Here is an 18,408-nt window from a genome sequence, read left to right on the forward strand (position 1 = left end):
GGGGTAGCCACGTTATTTAAGATAAGATAATCCTAACTTCTTTCAATTTTTTCTTTTACAGCTTTTTTCATATTATTTACTTTGTTCCTCTGCTTTTTGTATTTATTGATATCACAATATTTTTTAGTTTTTAATATAAAAAAGAATATGTGGTATGATTGCCAATGAGACAACTATCCACAAAAGACCAAAATGACACAAACATTAACAATTATAGGTCACCGTACGGCCTTCAACAATGAGCAAAGCCCATACCGCATATAGTCAGCTATAAAAGGCCCCGATAAGACAATGTAAAACAATTCAAGCGAGAAAACTAACGGCCTTATTTATGTTTAAGGCTTTTTTAGACAAATTATAATGTGAACGAAAAAATTGTACACGTTATAGTTTGTATTTTGACTTTGTACAAAATTTAATTTGTGCAAAAAGTGCTTGTACATGCTTGTAAAAATTACAATTTGTACAAAAATGTTACTTAAATTCATTTATAATTTATAATATGTAGAGACAACAACATCTGGGTTACTGGTAAAATGTCACTTTTTTTATCAAGATTTACAATTCCCAAAATTGCGGCAATCATACACTTCACCCTTTACTACCTCAATGGAAGCAGTACCTCCCTCGGAGCGAAGCCAGTTGAATTGGTACGGGATGGCCGATGGGGTGTTGTCCTATTTGGAAATGAACTGACATTTTATTCACCACTATGAGGACCTCTACACAGACGTGCAAGAATAGCAGCTAACCACATCGTTAATAACTTTATTGACTAACTTTCACTTTTAACTATACTAGATTTTTAATTTCACTTTCACTTTCTATTTATATATGAACCTCAATCACAGTGACTACGGAACATACCAGTCAAGATAAACATTTGTTTTTATTTCTATTTTTAACTTTTATTCTTGCTACACTATGAACACTATTTTACATTTTCACTTTCACTTTTATTCTTTTACGTCATAATTAATACAACCGCATTATATACACTTTATGAACATGTAAACTATGTAATATTGTCCTGATGATGCCGCATTAGCGGCGAAACATTTCGACTCAATAAAACTATCACCTTGCGGTAACCCAGATGTTGTTGTCTCTACATATTATATTTCCATGAGGTTTTAAGACAACCGCAGCATACTTCGGTATCCATCTTGGTTACTCTACCAGCTTTTCCGTTAGAAGGTGTTGGTTCACTCGTCACAAATCATTTATAATTTGTACAATAATTATTATTCACAGTATGAATGTTGTTGTAAAAAGCTTTGAAACACACTCTATTAAAGAATTTGTATTCAATTACCACACAATAACCCTTATTTACAAAATACAAGAATAGTTCTGTATCATTGTTTGAACATGTTGTTGAATTAATTATGGCATCGGGAATTGTAAAAAATCCCCCCTTTGACATTTAAATGAAATAAATATTTGACCACCAGTGTTTGAAACCCGGCTTTTTACTGCTTTACGTAGCGGTAGTTGAAGCTCAGAAACCGTTGCTGCGAATACAGATGTGTCTTTAATGAATTTGAATCCTCGACAATTATCCTGTTAAAATTCCTACAACAAACATCTAAAGACAGTTATAAATACTCATTCGAGTTATCCACGAACAGTTATAAATTGGAATCTTTTTGTTGTGACAAATGAGTCAACAAATAGTGTCATACAGTACACAACAGTGCCAGTGCCACTGTGGTTCATTTGACAGACAGAGGTAGCAAATACAGGTTAGGTAAAGGTAAAGGTACAGTCCAGAGGGAATTCATCCCCATAGTATATCCCTAACTATATAGCTATTATCAAATGTATATAGTTTTATCTAAATTTATTTTCCAAATGTCACATACACTGATTATTTATTTTTTATTTTTTTTATTTTGTTACTTTTTATTTTTCTTGCAACAATGTAAATTATAAACTTTATAGTCGACGCCAGGCGAATAAGATAAGATAAGATAAGATAAGATCCTTCATTATGAAAGATTATTCGCCTGGTTACTTAAAGGCCTTAAAGAAGAAGAAGAAAACAAAGAAAAAATTGTAAAAATTGATAATAAAAATATAACAAATATATACAAAAATATGGAATACATATATGTTAAACTATATTTATAAATACATAAATTTGAAAAATTATACCAGGCATGCGCCGGAAAGTAAACATCAGTATGTTGATGGTTTTCTGAAACTAAAGAAGAAGAAGAAGAGTTGGCATTTTAACACGGGTACATTCGTGTTGATGATATCCGGATTTATAACGTGTCCTTTCCTGATAGAGTTGTAAATTTCATACAACACAAAAATGGTGTCATTGTTGGGAAGGTAAACAATTTTTAGGTGTATAAACTTCTTCGTGGAATGTACTGATTGAGTTTCAACTGCAGTGAGTTTTTGTTGAAAATTCCACATGCGTTTGGGTACAGGATTTCGATATTAGATTTTTTGTTTGCTCTGAATATTAAAATTATTTATTTTTATACCCCATTTTTTTTTAAAAATCAGATGCAAGTTCAGTCTATTTGTCTCAGCAATCATTTGTTTACTCTTGTATGTTGCATACCTGCCAATTTTTTAAAATGCCCATTGGGGTTTTGGGTGCAATATGACTCTCACAGTCCTACAAAACCTGTAAGGGGGCCTACAACTATATTTAAATGTTGTTTTTGGCTTCTTGAAGAAGAAAGAAGAAGAATTGCCCTTTCAAAATTTCCATTTGGGAGCCTCCATGTGGTAAATCCCCTGCAAATAAAAAATTAGATCCCACGCACACATGTGCGCCATAGTAAAATCAGTGCCCGACATGTTATCATCAGTATGTTGATGGAGTGCTGAATCATAAAGAAGAAGAAGTTGGCAGGTATGATGTTGGTATTTTGGACAATTTAATAAGAATTTGTTGGTAGATTGTTTTTCACACAAATCAAAATATGGCAGAGACTCGCCAGAAAGATTATCTTATTTGATTTTGGGAATTGTTCAATCTCTTTGATTCAGATCCCTTTGAACACTTGTAGTATAAATTTATTTAAAGAAATTCTAGAAATACATTGTAAAGCATCAAATGCTGCATGTTTAGCCGAGCTGAATAGATTGCCAGATTAGAATAAAGTTCCATTGACATTTGGACTGAACTTACGATATTTTGATTTGATATAGAATTGATCATAAAAGAGATAGGGGCTTGCTTTGCTACATCTTTAATTTGGCTATCTTAGTTCAATGCCCATAAGCTTACTTACAGCATTCTAGAAATAACTGTACAACTTGTACATGTATCTTACATGTATATTAGAGATTTTTTTGTAGTGGAAACATTCACATAATATTGATAATATAATGTATATGTATTTATATAACATTATTGTAAAGATATATCTAATTGATAAGAATAAGAATATTAATTATTCCAATTAAGGGCCCTTGATGGGCAGCATAACATGTACACATGAAACAATACATCATGATTTGTAACAGAAAAACATTTTATATACTAAAATGAAACATTAAAAAAAGTTCAGACAGATGTTATTATCTTCATTCTATAAAAATATCATATATTTAATTCCAGGTACATTGTAGGATCAGAAAAATAAAATCATTGCAATTATCATATTGTTATTACATACATTAATTAACATTTCGTCTAACATTTAGACATGTATTTTCATTAGTAAATTGATAATTACTACTTATTGAATTGTATAAGAATTATATTGTTATTATTTCAGGGTCATTTTTGTTAGAATATTACCATCAATTCTGATGAAATAAAGAACCTAAGACCTATCAACGTGTTTGTGTTATTTAAATACATGGGAAGCACGACTACATTTTGCCTCATTTGAAAGATATATAAAATTAGGATAGATACAGTTTATCTCCTTGAAAAATATCTCCCTATCAATTTTGTATGCTGGACAACTAGTTATAAAATACTGTTCATCTTCAACCAGATTTAGAGTACATTTCTTACAGAGCCTTTGGTCTCTTTTTATATATAATGTTTTATACCTATATCTTTCTATTTTGAGATCATATGCACTGATTCTAATTTTACATATGGCACTTCTCAATTGAAAATTATTTAAAGATAGATACATTTCTTTAGAAATTGATATTACAATGTTTTCTTTTTTCAGCTGGTTAATATATAATTGATTACAGACCTGGTCATACAAAATGACATCCAAGCAAGTGGATCCTTTTGTCATGCAGTACACTTCTCATGACACAGGTACATCTAGATCATATAACAATTCAATCTATGTCAAAAACAATTTGTTTCTTTCAAAATTAGCTTTACATATAGTAGCAGCTGAGGGTGAAACAAACAATTTTTTTTCTCAGGGTCAAAAACAAACTATTTTTTTCTCCAAAAACTAGAAACAAACTTTTTTTTCCAAAAAAATCCATAGCCAATCTTTGACACTAAATATTATCATTCAAAACAGCACCATACAACTTAGGTTAGAAATAGTTTTGGCCATGTAATTGCTATTTTAAAACATGTTTCTGCCTGAAATCATATCCAAAACAAGAATGTGTCCCCAGTACATGGATGCCCCATCTGTACTTTCATTTTCTATGTTCAGTGGACCTTGAAAATGGTGAAAAATCTCTAATTTGGCATTAAATAGAATGATCATAGCATTGGCAACATGTGTACTAAGTTTCAAGTTGATTGGACTTCAACTTCATCAAAAACGACCTCGACCAAAAACTTTAACCAAACTTTAACCTGAAGCGGGGCGAACAGACGGATGGACACACAGACCAGAAAACATAATGCCAATAAATGGGGCATAATTATTGTTTGATTAACCTTTTAGAAAAAAGCAAATCTCAAATGCTAAATGACTTTATATTGGTTTTTTTTAGACACACTTGTAAACAAAGCTACGAATGGGGTTAGAAGTAATAAATATAAAGCTGTTGATTATGACAAGTTACGACTACTTGCTGCAGAGAAAAAGTTTTCAGCTCATAAGTCTCTTCTAAAGGTGAAGAAAATAGAACAATTGTCTAAACAAACCAAGGAAAATACTCTCCTTAAACAACATAAACTTGTGTGGAATAAAGAACTGATACGACTTAACAATTTACGTAAACGACTACAATCAGACATAGATGTTCATAGAGGAGTTAACCTGACTCCAGGAAACCAATGTTGTTCATTATTTGAAGATTTTGAAGACTTTGAAGCATCTTTAGATATAGAGTTTGCTAAGTTTAAAGCAAGCACCACACAACCAGTATGGAATCTAAGGTAATGAGACATTTTCTTGTAGCAATAAATATTGTGTTATACTGTAGCAGTTTGAAAAAGATTCAGACAAAAATTAAAATGTTTAAAACTTAATTTTACCTATCCTCACTTAGTGGCAATTAAAATATATAAAAGAAGATGTGGTATGATTGCCAATGAGACAACTGTCCACAAGAGACCAAAATGACACAGACATTAACAACTATAGGTCATCGTACAGCCTTCAACAGTGAGCAAAGCCCATACTGTATAGTCAGCTATAAAAGGCCCTGATAAGACAATGTAAAACAATTCAAACAAGAAAAACAAACGGCCTTATTTATATAAAAAAATGAATAAAAGGCTATTTCAACACAAACATCCTTACATTTATCACCCTTACTAATTAGCTTGAGGGTCTCATGTTGTTCAAGGGTTAAGAAGGAATATAAAAGAAATATTTTGGGGTTTTCAAGTTTATGTTCTTAGAAAAAAAAGTTTAGTCAGCCTTTACTGATGTTATACTGTATGAGTTACAGAAACTCATTTCAGATTGATATTCTTATCATGCTTAAGTTTAATTATCATACTTGTAAATGTACTAATATTTTTTTACTACTTATTATGATAAATATAATTAACAGAGAAGATCTGCAGTATTGGTTACAAGAAAATATGGAAGATTTACGAATGGGCTCACCTGACACAGTGCAAAAACATAATGAAATTCAGTGTACCATTGATAATGTAAAGGGACAACAAAAAATGGTGCTGGAAAAATTACATCATCAACAGATTTGTCTAGAGCAGGAATTAGGAATGGGTAAAGCTTACTATGATAATGACTATACCAATTTTAGCTAAAGGAAGTCAAATTACAAAACAAATCAGAGTGCGAAATAACGACTTTAAAATTTATTTTTTTGCTTTTTTGCAAGAGAACAAAAATGTACTATTTTTGTTTTGTCATTTTGTCTGTCTCTCAAAAATTTCAAATACATGATGACGTTTTATAATTTAATCTTGCTTATTTTCATTATGAAGTTCTGGTGTGAACGTCCTAGTAGTTTCTTCAGATTACTTGAGTTATCTTGCAGGGGTGCCAATTTGTTGGATTTTGTGGTAATAGTACTTGTGAAACCACAATTTTAAATGTTTAACAAAAAACAAATTTCTATAAACTTGTTTGTAAAATGACAATACCAGGAAATCCAAACATGTGATAAAAATAAGTAGAAGATAAGCACTTAAGGTAGCTAATTGGCCTTTCGGAAGTTTCTGTCAGAAGTTCCTTTTTTTTTTGTTATTTTAATTTTTACAGAGAGTGAATCAAATTGGTTGAAATATTACTTTTAAAGTGGTATATAAAAGGGGCAGTTTTTCAATGAAATGATAGAGGTGTTGACCTATTTTTATTGGAATACCAAAAAACCTTCTGTGACACTTTGTTAAAACTGTAATATAAAAACCTGAAATATAGCTTCAAAGAATGAGCAAGTTAAAAACATAGGTCACTGATAAGGGAAAAAAATATTTTGCCTTAAAACCCAAAATTTTGGCAGAAAAATGGTGAAATTGGGTGAAATGTCAATTGGAGTCCTTCACTGATACATATAATAACAATAATAGTGTTTAAGTGACAAAATAATTTAACATTTTAATCAATCAAAATATTTAAAAAAAAAAATAATAGTGAATTTTAATACGACACCAACTTTTCGTATGCATGATAATTCATGTGTGAAATTATGTGCAGTTGAATAGTCCCAATCCACCTTAACTCAATAGTTGTACAATACATAGATAACAAAAAAATGATTACTGAAAAAAAGAAATCCAGTAATTATGTACAATTGAAAGTAAAATGTTCTTACACAGATTGCAAGTTCATAACCTTTTGATGTGAAATCATGCTGTCATTAACTCTTATATTGGTGATTGTACAATGTAGATTTTTTGATTGATTGATTGATTGTTGGTTGCTTAACGTCCAGTGGCAAATATTTCATGCATATTTAGGACGAGAACAAGTTCAAAATTAATACAATAGGTAGGTTGATACGATAGAGGCCATCTGGGATGATGGTCAGGTAAATTTGGACTGCCACTGGGAAATGAGGGTATCTTGGATAGGGACAGAAATTTTGCCTTGCAACAGGCCACCTACGGACCCCTCAAAGAGTTGTTGCAAGGGTTCTTAACGTGCAAAGAGAGTGGCACTCTCTTTACACGAGGCATTGGAATTTAACGTCCCCCTTCTGACTGGACGTGACTGTGAACTTGATACACCCCGCACAGCCAAACAGACGCCCCACTACGGCAAGCGTTTTACTGATGGTCGGGGGAAGACCAAGTGACCATATTTCTATACCCCAGTCACCCTTGGGGGATATAGATTTTTTGCAATGCAAATTACAAAGGTGTATAGAATTAAGATTTGAATGTTAACAGATGTAATGTTTGTTCTTGCTTACCAATTATGTATAATAGAAATATATTTACAGGATTTCTTGCTACAATAACTCCAAATGAAGACAGTCAGAAGGTTCATGTAGAAGGTGGTATTCCAGAGGAAGCTTATGATCTTGAGTGTTCAGACTTTGATCTCAAAGTCTCAGTCTTACAAGAGTTTATTCTTATGGATGAAAAGTTCAGAGAAAGGTTAAAATATCTTGAAGATGAACATTCTAAAATTTTAAAGTAAGTACTTCCATTAATGAAATCTTCTGTCGTTAGATTTGATTTAAAAAAAAATTGAATTTTCAAATTATCAACTATAACAAAATTTCACCTCGTCGTAATAGAAAACCCTTGATGTGTTTTATATTTCAAGATAATGTCAAACAGTGAATTTTCTTCACAGGAACCTTTTAAGAGGAATTTACGTTTTAGATTAGGAAGGAATTTGGACAACATGGTCAGATGATGGACACTATATATTTACTGTAATATTTGATGATTATGTTTTAGGTTAGGAAGGAATGGGGGCTGGTTAGATGATGACCACTATGTATTCACTGTGATTTATGAGCAGTATCCACATGAGATGAAAAATAGACGTAAAATGATCATGGACAGATTACAGCGACATCTACCAAAGAAACTTAGAGCTGATTTGGTAATGACATACTTAGTGTTGATATCATCTAGCAGTTAATATAAAAACATGATTTGTTATGATTGCCAATGAGACAACTCTCTACCAGATAACAAATGATGCAAAAGTTAACAACTATAGGTCACCATAAGTCCTTCAGCAATGAACAAAACCAATACCTAAAAGTGTGTTATTAAATACCATAAAATGACAAATTGAATGGTAAGTTATTATAGACCATGAAATGACAAATAGAATGGTAAGTTAAGATATTTTACATGAAGAAGCATGGTGATTAATAAAACTAAAATAACTGATTGAACAGTATGAAGATAATGGGATTTCATCACTAACAGGAATTTAGAGGAATGTCAAGTTATTTTTTAGGATTCACAAATAAGTATTGAAGAATTCATTATTGAATACAACATTAATTATATGTAAAGTAAGAATGACGGAAGCAAGAAATTGTTTTTGTATTAAAATAGATTTGTTCAATTGAATTATTCTTTTGAAACCTAGCTTATGGGTACATTCAATAGTTTTTTTCATGACGTCACTACGTAACAGGGCATGATATTTTGGACCGATCATATAGAAGTCAAGTATTTATAGTTATATAGGATATCTATACATCAACGGAAAGATAATTTCATGAATTTTTTGAATAAATAAAAATATATCCAACATTTTTGGGTTGAAAATGCATATTGGTACAAGTTATAAGCTGCAAATGAGGCATTTTTCCCATAAAATAACTTAAAAACATACCACCTTTGGGCCCATGGATCAATAACATTGGCACATATTTGAGTTTTCTAATAAGGTGCATTTCGAAGAGCTTGTCGGGCTGATTTTAGATAATGAAGTTTCAGGGTACGCTTTCCTGCTCCGAGAGACGCTATCTTACCTGACAAATAAAAGAGTTTTTTGCAACAGGTGAAAATCGGCTGTTTGTGGAGTTGTCTCCCATATAGTAGGAAGTCACAAAAACATATTTTTTTTGAAAATCTTTACAAAAGTGGCATTTTAATTGAACTTCAATATATGTTTTTCACATTGAACATAAAAAACAATCAAATTTTCCATTCAGTGGTATATAAATAGCAGGGTATTCCATCAATATGTAAATCTCACTGGGGAAAAAACCCTAGTTTTTTATACGAAACAAACTGTTTACAGCACCCTATAGCATGTTCAAGTCTTGTTATATGGGGCTCAAAAAATATGTGAAAACTTTTATTGACACAATATTTATATGCAGGTGTCACATGAAGAATGGTGTGATTCTAACAAATATTTTCGTGAAAGAAAGAAAGCTTTAATGGTGGCTTGGCAGAAAGGAAGATCAGCCTTGTATCACAAAGCGGAGTCAATTTTCACTGAGTCTGAGATGGCTGCTGAGTTAGATGAAGTTAAAGCTGAGTATAACTGTAAACAGAGACAAGTCAGAGAAGTCCTGCATCAAAAGGTAATTCACACAATGCTACAAAGTTTTATGTCATTGCTCATAACATAGGAAATCCATTGATTTTTTTACTTGATAATTTGGGTCTCAAGCTACGTAACTGAGATGATTTTTTTTCTGTTGAGAAAGATGAGAGTATCATAATTTAAGGTTGTTGATATTGCCTTGGAAATAGTGTTAAACAGATTATTTATGGTCTATCAAACCATGCATAAGGAGGGAGAAATACTTTGGGTGCATACGTTCTGGTCTTGTACACACTCACATTTTTGATAGATATTTATCAAACTTCTATCAAAAGATTATATCAGCAATTTCTCTGACAAGTTAAAAATCAAATGTGGATCAACAATATTTTTAAAGTAATGCCCCTTGGAGATGTTTGTTACATGGAAAAATACATTGTTATCCCTCTCACTTGTACAATTTGTGTCAGAAATTTATGAAACTTATATTTGAGGTTTATTTTAGCAATGTGACTTACAAATCAACTATTTTTACCAGAATTATGCCCCTTAAAAGAAAAGTTTTTTAGAACCCACAAAATTATTTTATTTTACTAATTGCCCTTGGATAAATAAAATCTATGCCAATAGAGGGATATTGGTACTCAGTTCTTTTATTATACCCATAAGGAGTCTATAATGATAGTGTATTGACAAAGTGTAAGTGACATGGCCTTTGAAAGTAATTTATCATTTTTATCATAAAACACAGATGTTTGAACACATTATTGTGGAAGTTATTCACAGAGAATTCCCTTTTTTAACTTGGAAAAATACTAAGCTTGAGATAGGGAATTATTGTCCTCAGATAGATTCTTTTTTTATTTTCTTTAAAGTTCCAGCTACTCAAAAATATCAAAAGTATTAAGATTATAAATTTTAATTTTTTACTCTTTTCAGATTCGCAATTTCAGAGAACAGCAAATGGAAGCTTTGATAATTCAACATAAAATGGAATCTGAAAAACTTCAAGCTGTTAGAGAAAGACTTAAAATGGAGGCAGAATTAGAGACAAAGAAAAGAGCTCATGAGAAAGAACAAGTATGAAAAAAAATATTTAATTTGTTCCATGCAATCATGTTTTACATCATAACAAGCACTACAAATTTATATTTATATGAACTTCATTTGGTAGTCTCACTTATAGTTTTATGTATGTAGATTTTGTTTTAATTAAAAGTACAATCTATTCAGTTATAAAGTTTTATATAATGTTCATATTTTTATAGGTAGCCAAATTCCATGAAGAAATTGAAAAGAAACAACAAAAACAAGCAGAGAAAGATCAAAAGAGATATGACGAGTTGCAGGCACAACTTGCTGAACAAGCCATATTTGATCAAGAAAGGTAATCATTTGTATATTTTGGCTGATTCAAAGTAATTTTTTTATTGTATAAGTACATGTAATTTTTTAATGTTCATTTTTGTTGAGCCTGTGACATAGGGATAGTGATCCGGTGGCGGCTGTGGCAGTGGTGGTAGGGGTGGCGGTGTCGTGTTAGCTAACTTATTAAAAACTTTATATTTTAGAAGGTGGAAAACCAGGAGGTTTCATACTTTGTATATGGATGCCGTCAGTCACATGTCCAATGTCCTTGACATAATTGACATGGTTCGGTTACTACTTAAAAAAAAAAGTAATGATTTTTTGTAATCTTAAATTCTATCTTAATATAAGTAATAGTATAAATATATGTGGTATGTGCGTACCTTGCAAAGTCCTCATCAGACAGTTTTCACTTGACCTTGACCTCATATCATGGATCAGTGAACAAGGTTAAGTTTTAGTGGTCAAGTCCATATCTCAGATACTATAAGCAATAGGTCTTGTATATTCGGTAAATGGAAGGACTGTAAGGTGTACATGTCCAACTGGCAGGTGTCATCTGACATTGACCTCATTTTCATGGTTCATTGATTATAGTTAAGTTTTTGTGTGTTGGTCTGTTTTTCCTACACTGTATGCAATAGGTCTATAGTATTTTGTGTATAGAATTATTGTAAGGTTTACATGTCTAGCTTGTAGGTGTCATCTGACCTTGACCTCATTTTCATGGTTCAGTGGTCAACTTAATTTTTTGAGTTTTAGTCTTTTTTTCTAATACTTTATGCAATAGGTCAACTATATTTGGTGTAAGGAAATATTCTATGATCTATTTGTCAGTTGTGCTGGTTTTATTTGACCTTGACCTCATTTTCACGGTTCATTGCTCAGTGTTAAGTTTTTTTTTGTTTTGGTCTGTTTTTCTTAAACTTAAGCAATAAGACAACTATATTTGTTGTATGGAAGAATTGTTAGCTGAACATGACTGCCTGGCATGGCTCATATGACCTTGGCCTCATTTTCATGGTTCATTGGTCAATGTTTAGTTTTCTTGGTTAATGTTAAGATTATGTGACAGTTGTAATAAAGCTTTATGTTTAGTACTATCAACATAATATCAATTATTAGTTAAGAAGGCGAGACATTTCAGCCTGTGCACTCTTGTTCATAGAATATATCAATCAAATAAATTTATTAGTTTCCACTTTACATGGTGGCATAACAGCATTATGATTGTTCTGGTAATTCCTCAGATAAATAACTTTTTCAACCCATTAGTGTAGAAGGGCTTTTTCCATGACGTTGGGACAAAATTGATGATGACCTCATGGATTGTACGCTTCTGTACCTGACACTACCTGATTTTTTATTTTGTGTTACCTTATATGTGGAAAAGAAAAAATGGAAGTCTATAATGAAATTTCACAAACTTTTGTGAAAAAGAAGACTGAATAATAGACCTGTACCTTATATACAACCCTATGCTTTACTTGGATAATGATTGTGAAAAAACCTTACCTCTAATCTCACCAACACTGCATTTTTTCCTGCAATAATCATACCTTGACTACAGTTTTGTACATAGTTCACACTGTTGATTCATTATTTGTTGGATACCAATTTCATGGATTTTGTGGTAACCTGGGAGCCAGAAATTTCAATGTCCATCAAATTACAAATTTTATATAGAAATGTATGCAGACTTTTGAAAAATCACAAAATCAAATATCATCGAAAATGAACAATTTCCTCAATCCACGAAAATTGGTACTCATGATATAAAAGTAATTTAGCAGAACTGACAAAATTTTCAAAATCATTCCCAGGTTTATACAAAAAATACTGTTCATGTAACATCAAAATGAAATAAAAATGTTTCAAATGCCTAGTTGTCTCAATAGTTAAATTACAAAAAATGTATTCCATTTAGGATTAAATATAGAGCCGAACAACTAGATGCAAAAATTGAGGAGAGAAAATATTTAGAAGAAGAAAAAAAGCAAGCAGAAATAGAAAAAGAAGAAAGACTTGAGGCATTAAGAGAGCAGGTGTGTTTTACTCAGTTATTCCACTTGAAAGACAAACAAGTTAGAAACTCCACAGATCATTATAATCTTGAAGTCAAAGAATGATCAGAAATCTACTATATAAAAAAGAAGATGTGGTATGATTGCCAATGAGACAACTATCCACAAAAGACCAAAATGACACAGACATTAACAACTATAGGTCACTGTACGGCCTTCAACAATCAAATTCATCATTGCAAAACATTGAAGGAAAATCTAGTACTAGTTACAATTGTTTTCCTATTCTTATTAAAAGGTGGCAATTTATTTTGTATTTAAACATATAAACTTCTGTAGTTTTGAAAGTTTCTTCATTTTACTGCATGACTAATTTGAAGTGATGTCTAGGATATCTTCCTATGATTCTTATAGACGCAATTCAAATTCTAGATTATATGAATTGGATGATTTCCAGAGAATAAAATTCCTGCAACAAAAATGAAATGATAAGAATATGATGCGGACAAAGTCCCCTATTACAGTAGAAAATTCAAAATTAAAAAAAAAAAAAAATTGGGAAAATTTCTGGAATTTTTCAATGTACAAAAAATGTACTAATGAACTCAAAATTGTTCATTATTTTTTTTCACGTTTTTGAATTTCCGGATCTGTGCAGAAATCAACTTTTGTTTCAGGTCTTGTTTGCATGAGACTTTGAATAAAATATATATATATCAGTCTAAAAAAAAACAACTTTATACTAATTCATTTTTAAAAATTGTTTGTTATAAAAAAAACGTTACCTGATGACAGCGTTTCTTTATTTACATTGAATATGACGTCATAACTTAAATAATGTCACAACTAAAATTCAGAACAACAGAACCTAAATCAGAAACATTTCGATATTTCCATTTCTCTTTTTAACATGTTTGATTAAATAAATCATCCCCATTCACAGGTAATGCCTGCCTCATATTAACAGGTATATTAAAATCTGTCATATACAACATAGTTTAAAATAAAGATATCTATACCATGTAGTGAACTTTTATTTATTCACAGGTACGAGTTGTAGCTGAAAGTGATCCACACAGAATATTACAACAAACTGAGGTAAGTTGTTTTGTTGTACAGCATGATGATTTTCTATGTTAAATGTTCCCAACGATAGCTTACAATACACTCAAGTAGTACTAAAAATAGTACCTTTTTGTTTCCAAAGGTGACATTAACTGTAGTAATACATGTTCTTGTTATTTTAAAATTATTGCTGTACATATAAACTATTTATTGCATGAGAGTAAGTGAACGTCATTCTCCACAAAATATAAACAGTGCATATGCAACAAACATATAACTTTGATGAAAACAATCTCAGACCAAGATCCCTCTTTTACACTAGTAATTTTGGGGCCCTTTATAGCTTGCTGTTTGGTGTGAGCCAAGGCTCCGTGTTGAAGGCCGTACATTGACCTAGAATGGTTTACCTTTTTAAATTGTCATTTGGATGGAGAGTTGTCTTATTGGCACTCACACCACATCTTCCTATATCTATCCATTTTATCTGTCTCTTTTATTTTAACACATATATAATAAACTATTGCAGGCATGGCAGAATAGGTATGCTGAAAATGAAGACGACATTGACATACAGAAGCCGTTGTTCAATGTCATAGGGTTTACATCTAAACAGGTAAACAATTAGTTTTTAATGATTATTTATAGAATAACTAATCGAAGAATTTAAATAAAGAAAATATTCAACGAGTGACTGAACAATACATTAATTCACAAATGCACATAGGGAAAGAGTTAATAATCAGTTTGGTTTGTTCACAAGTTGAATATTTTTCTATATCTTAATTCTTTAATCATTTATTCACTTTATTTCATTAACAAATGGTTTCTTTTTTATTTATTTAATTAAAGTAGAAAATATTAGGAACTTTATCTTTTTCTACAGCTTCACAATTTGCTTTTATCCAATGTCATCCCCGTCTTGACAATGCCTATTGGTGTATGACATCAGAGGAGTGGAATAACATGTGAAATTATCATTTTTTATTCAACTGGGAAAACTATGTTATTCAACCAATGTATTAGATATAAATATTAGGCTTATTTAGATATTTATATTAATGTGAGCTTTTCTTATCACTTGGCATCTGTCAGCACCAATCTTGTCTGTCGTCTGCTCATTCTTAACCTCTTCAATTTTTTCTCCTCTTATTGACTCGCCTTGACAGAGTCAAAAAGCGAGACATAGGTTTGCTGTTTCTGGCGACGGTGACAGCATCAACAATGTATTAGTTTGTGATTAGCTCAGTTTTATGGGGAACCACTAGTGGTATGTCAATGATAATTGGTATGCAGATGTATTACCATTGCAACTTCTCATTGCCATGGAGATTATTTGGCTCCGCCCCCTCAGTCATGGTCTATTGACTTTGAATGGTTTGCTTACTTTACATGTATTAGTTTGTGATTAGGTCAGTTTATGGAGATTCACTTGTGGTACATCAAGGATAATTGGTATGCAGATGTATTACCATTGCCACATCTCATTGCCATGGAGATTGTTTGGCTCTGCCCCCTCAGTCATGGTCTATTGACTTTGAATGGTTTGCTTACTTTACATGTATTACTTTGTGATTAGGTTCATCTATGTCCACTTGTGGTACATCAATGATAATTGGTATGCAGATGTATTAGCATTGTCACATCTCATTGCCATGGAGATTATTTGGCTCTGCCCCCTCAGTCATGGTCTATTAACTTTGATTGGTTTGCTTACATTATATGTATTAGTTTGTGATTAGGTCAAACTGCTATATGGAACGGGACCTAATTATTTGCCCCATTGGAACGCATTGAAAATAATAGTAAATACATAGGATCCTGTTCAATAAATAATTTTGATAGCCACCTTGGGACTTCTGGTTCATGTTAGGCATTCATTTTGAAGTGTCTAAGTACAATCTCAGTGCCTCATGACCGGCATTCCGTTGCAAAATTTTGTTTTTATTGACAACAGGGTCAGTCTGTCTACTTCTGGGGAAGAATAAAGGCAATTTACTTTATGTACTGACGCCAGATTACATTTAAATCAATCAAAATTTTTACAGAAATTGAAACTAGAAAGCCTACCCTTTCAAATAAATCTACATTCAGTTACAGAACTAGTGAAATAATAACACAACACAATTTATAACAAAAGTTATATATTTTTTTTAAGAACTACATTCGTGGGTACCGGACTGGTTGCCCTAACTGGGATCCTATTCCATATAACCAGTGTAATTTTTCTGATAAAACGGTTGGTTCAAATTTTTTGAAATTTTTATATTTTTTTTAAAGGGTCAAAGTTTAAACTTTGTCAAAATTTTAGATCTAATAAAAAAGTCTTTATTGTATATTAACAGATAACATCAGATCCACGTATGAAGTTAGAAGCCAGATTAAGGGATGCTGGATTACACAACACAGATTATGCTCGGCAGATAATGTCTAAAGTTCCACCTCCCCAACCACCAAGGAGAGATATGGAATCTACAGTGTTTAAAAAAAACTTGAACAACACATGAAATTGGGAAATAATAGCATGAAAATTGAAATTGATGAAATTGTTTAGCTGTCAATTTTCTTTCTTTGAGGTGACAGTGATGTCACAAAACAGTTACAAACAATTACATTGTAAAGGATCAAACTAAATATGTATTTATAAAGCTATGCAATTCTTTAAAGCTTTTCAGACATATTGCTTTGAAGTTTTGTTGAAATACAACTTTCAAGAATACTTTTTCATGATACTGACATTTTGTGATTTATACCTTATAATTGTTGTAAGAAGAATTGTATGTTAATGTCTTGCCATTATTCATAGAACCATTAATGACATTTTATCAATGAATTGGTGCATTGTAGAACTCTGGAGAAGGAACTCTGATCTGGGATAACCAATATATGGTTATGATTATTAAACAAAATTTGAGTGTGAGCCAACTTGAATTTCATTATATATGTTGTTTTTAATCTAAACATAGTGTTGAAAATTTACATTGACAATTATTTGATATAAAAACTATTTTATTTTAAACAGAATGAGTGGTATGCTGCATTTTCATCCGTCCATATTTGTTACTTATTACTCTGTGCTAGGAACGATTTCATACTTGATGAATTGTAATGTGAAAGTAATTTTCAGATCTGTTTCAACGGTATTGCTGTTAAATTATACATTAAATTTAAGTAATATTATGAGTTTTGTCACTTGTTTCTCAGCCTCTTTTGAGGAACGAATTGATATTTGGTTAAGAATTGTATTGTAATGTGTTATACACTACAGTATTAGTTACTTTAAGACCTGCCCAGCAGTTAATAACTGTTGACCACTACATTGAGTTTTTATTGATGACCCATTGGTGGTCTTCAGCTGTTTTCTGCTCTTTGGTCGATTGATGTTTCTTTGATGCATTCCCCATTTCCATTCTAAATTCTATTTGGAAATAGACTAAATACTACATCCTTTGCATGTTTCATATAAGTAGAATATTAGGATGTCAATTTTTCTTGACAGTAGATGTTCATCAGTACTCTTATAGCGAACCCTATTGAACCTTTCCATAGATTCACCTGCAAGTTACCTGTCCATTTAAACTTTTGGCAGTTCTATTGTCCCATTTAACAAATACATTGTACAACAGGTATTGTTCCCTGTATAGTTTATTCACCAGGACCTTTAAATTTCTTCTAAGAGAAATCTATCACTCATTGATTAATCTACCTGAGTAAAAAAATTATCTGCTAAATTAAACGGAAATAACATGTGTACTATTTATAAAAAACTGTATATGAGTTTGAATGTTTTATATTTTCAATCTGTTGAATGTAAACACTGATTCAAACATTAATAAAAGTTGATTCCTAAAAAATTTTAACATTAATCCTATTTCCAAAAAAAAATTGATAAAAAAACCTTAAAAATGTTGATGTTTATATATTAAGGCCTTCTTAAAAGTATTCTATAACTAAACAAAAACTAAAAGATGCAAATTTTTATACGAACAATACTTTTTATTTTAAAAACAAACTGTTTATGATTAAATTATTATTTATTGTGAACAGATTGAAAAAAATATTATGAATGTTTAATAAACACGAAATTACAGGCATTTCTTTTTATGTGAAACATGTAATTTCTATCAATTTAGCAGATAATTTTTTACTCTGGTAGATTA

The 18,408-nt window shown here is 31.2% G+C and overlaps 1 protein-coding gene across 2 annotated transcripts; it reads left to right on the top strand.

Moving 5' to 3' along the window:
- Positions 1–2,299: 2,299 nt before the first annotated feature.
- On the top strand, positions 2,300–17,428 carry LOC134706269 (coiled-coil domain-containing protein 148-like). 2 transcript variants are annotated; one of them, XM_063565041.1, is made up of 13 exons: positions 2,300–2,340; positions 4,158–4,252; positions 4,897–5,284; positions 5,908–6,086; positions 7,768–7,963; positions 8,234–8,381; positions 9,625–9,831; positions 10,734–10,874; positions 11,063–11,181; positions 13,090–13,207; positions 14,234–14,284; positions 14,778–14,864; positions 16,594–17,428. In XM_063565041.1, the coding sequence occupies exons 2-13, from the start codon at positions 4,198–4,200 to the stop codon at positions 16,753–16,755; spliced, it is 1,851 nt and encodes a 616-aa protein (XP_063421111.1). In that variant the 5' UTR covers positions 2,300–2,340; positions 4,158–4,197; the 3' UTR covers positions 16,756–17,428. The 2 variants fall into 2 exon arrangements, with proteins under 2 accessions (XP_063421111.1, XP_063421112.1); XM_063565042.1 differs by having other exon boundaries at positions 2,305–2,401.
- Positions 17,429–18,408: the final 980 nt, after the last annotated feature.

Source organism: Mytilus trossulus, chromosome 2 (assembly GCF_036588685.1).
Source record: "Mytilus trossulus isolate FHL-02 chromosome 2, PNRI_Mtr1.1.1.hap1, whole genome shotgun sequence".
NCBI classification, from domain to species: Eukaryota; Metazoa; Mollusca; class Bivalvia; order Mytilida; family Mytilidae; genus Mytilus; species Mytilus trossulus.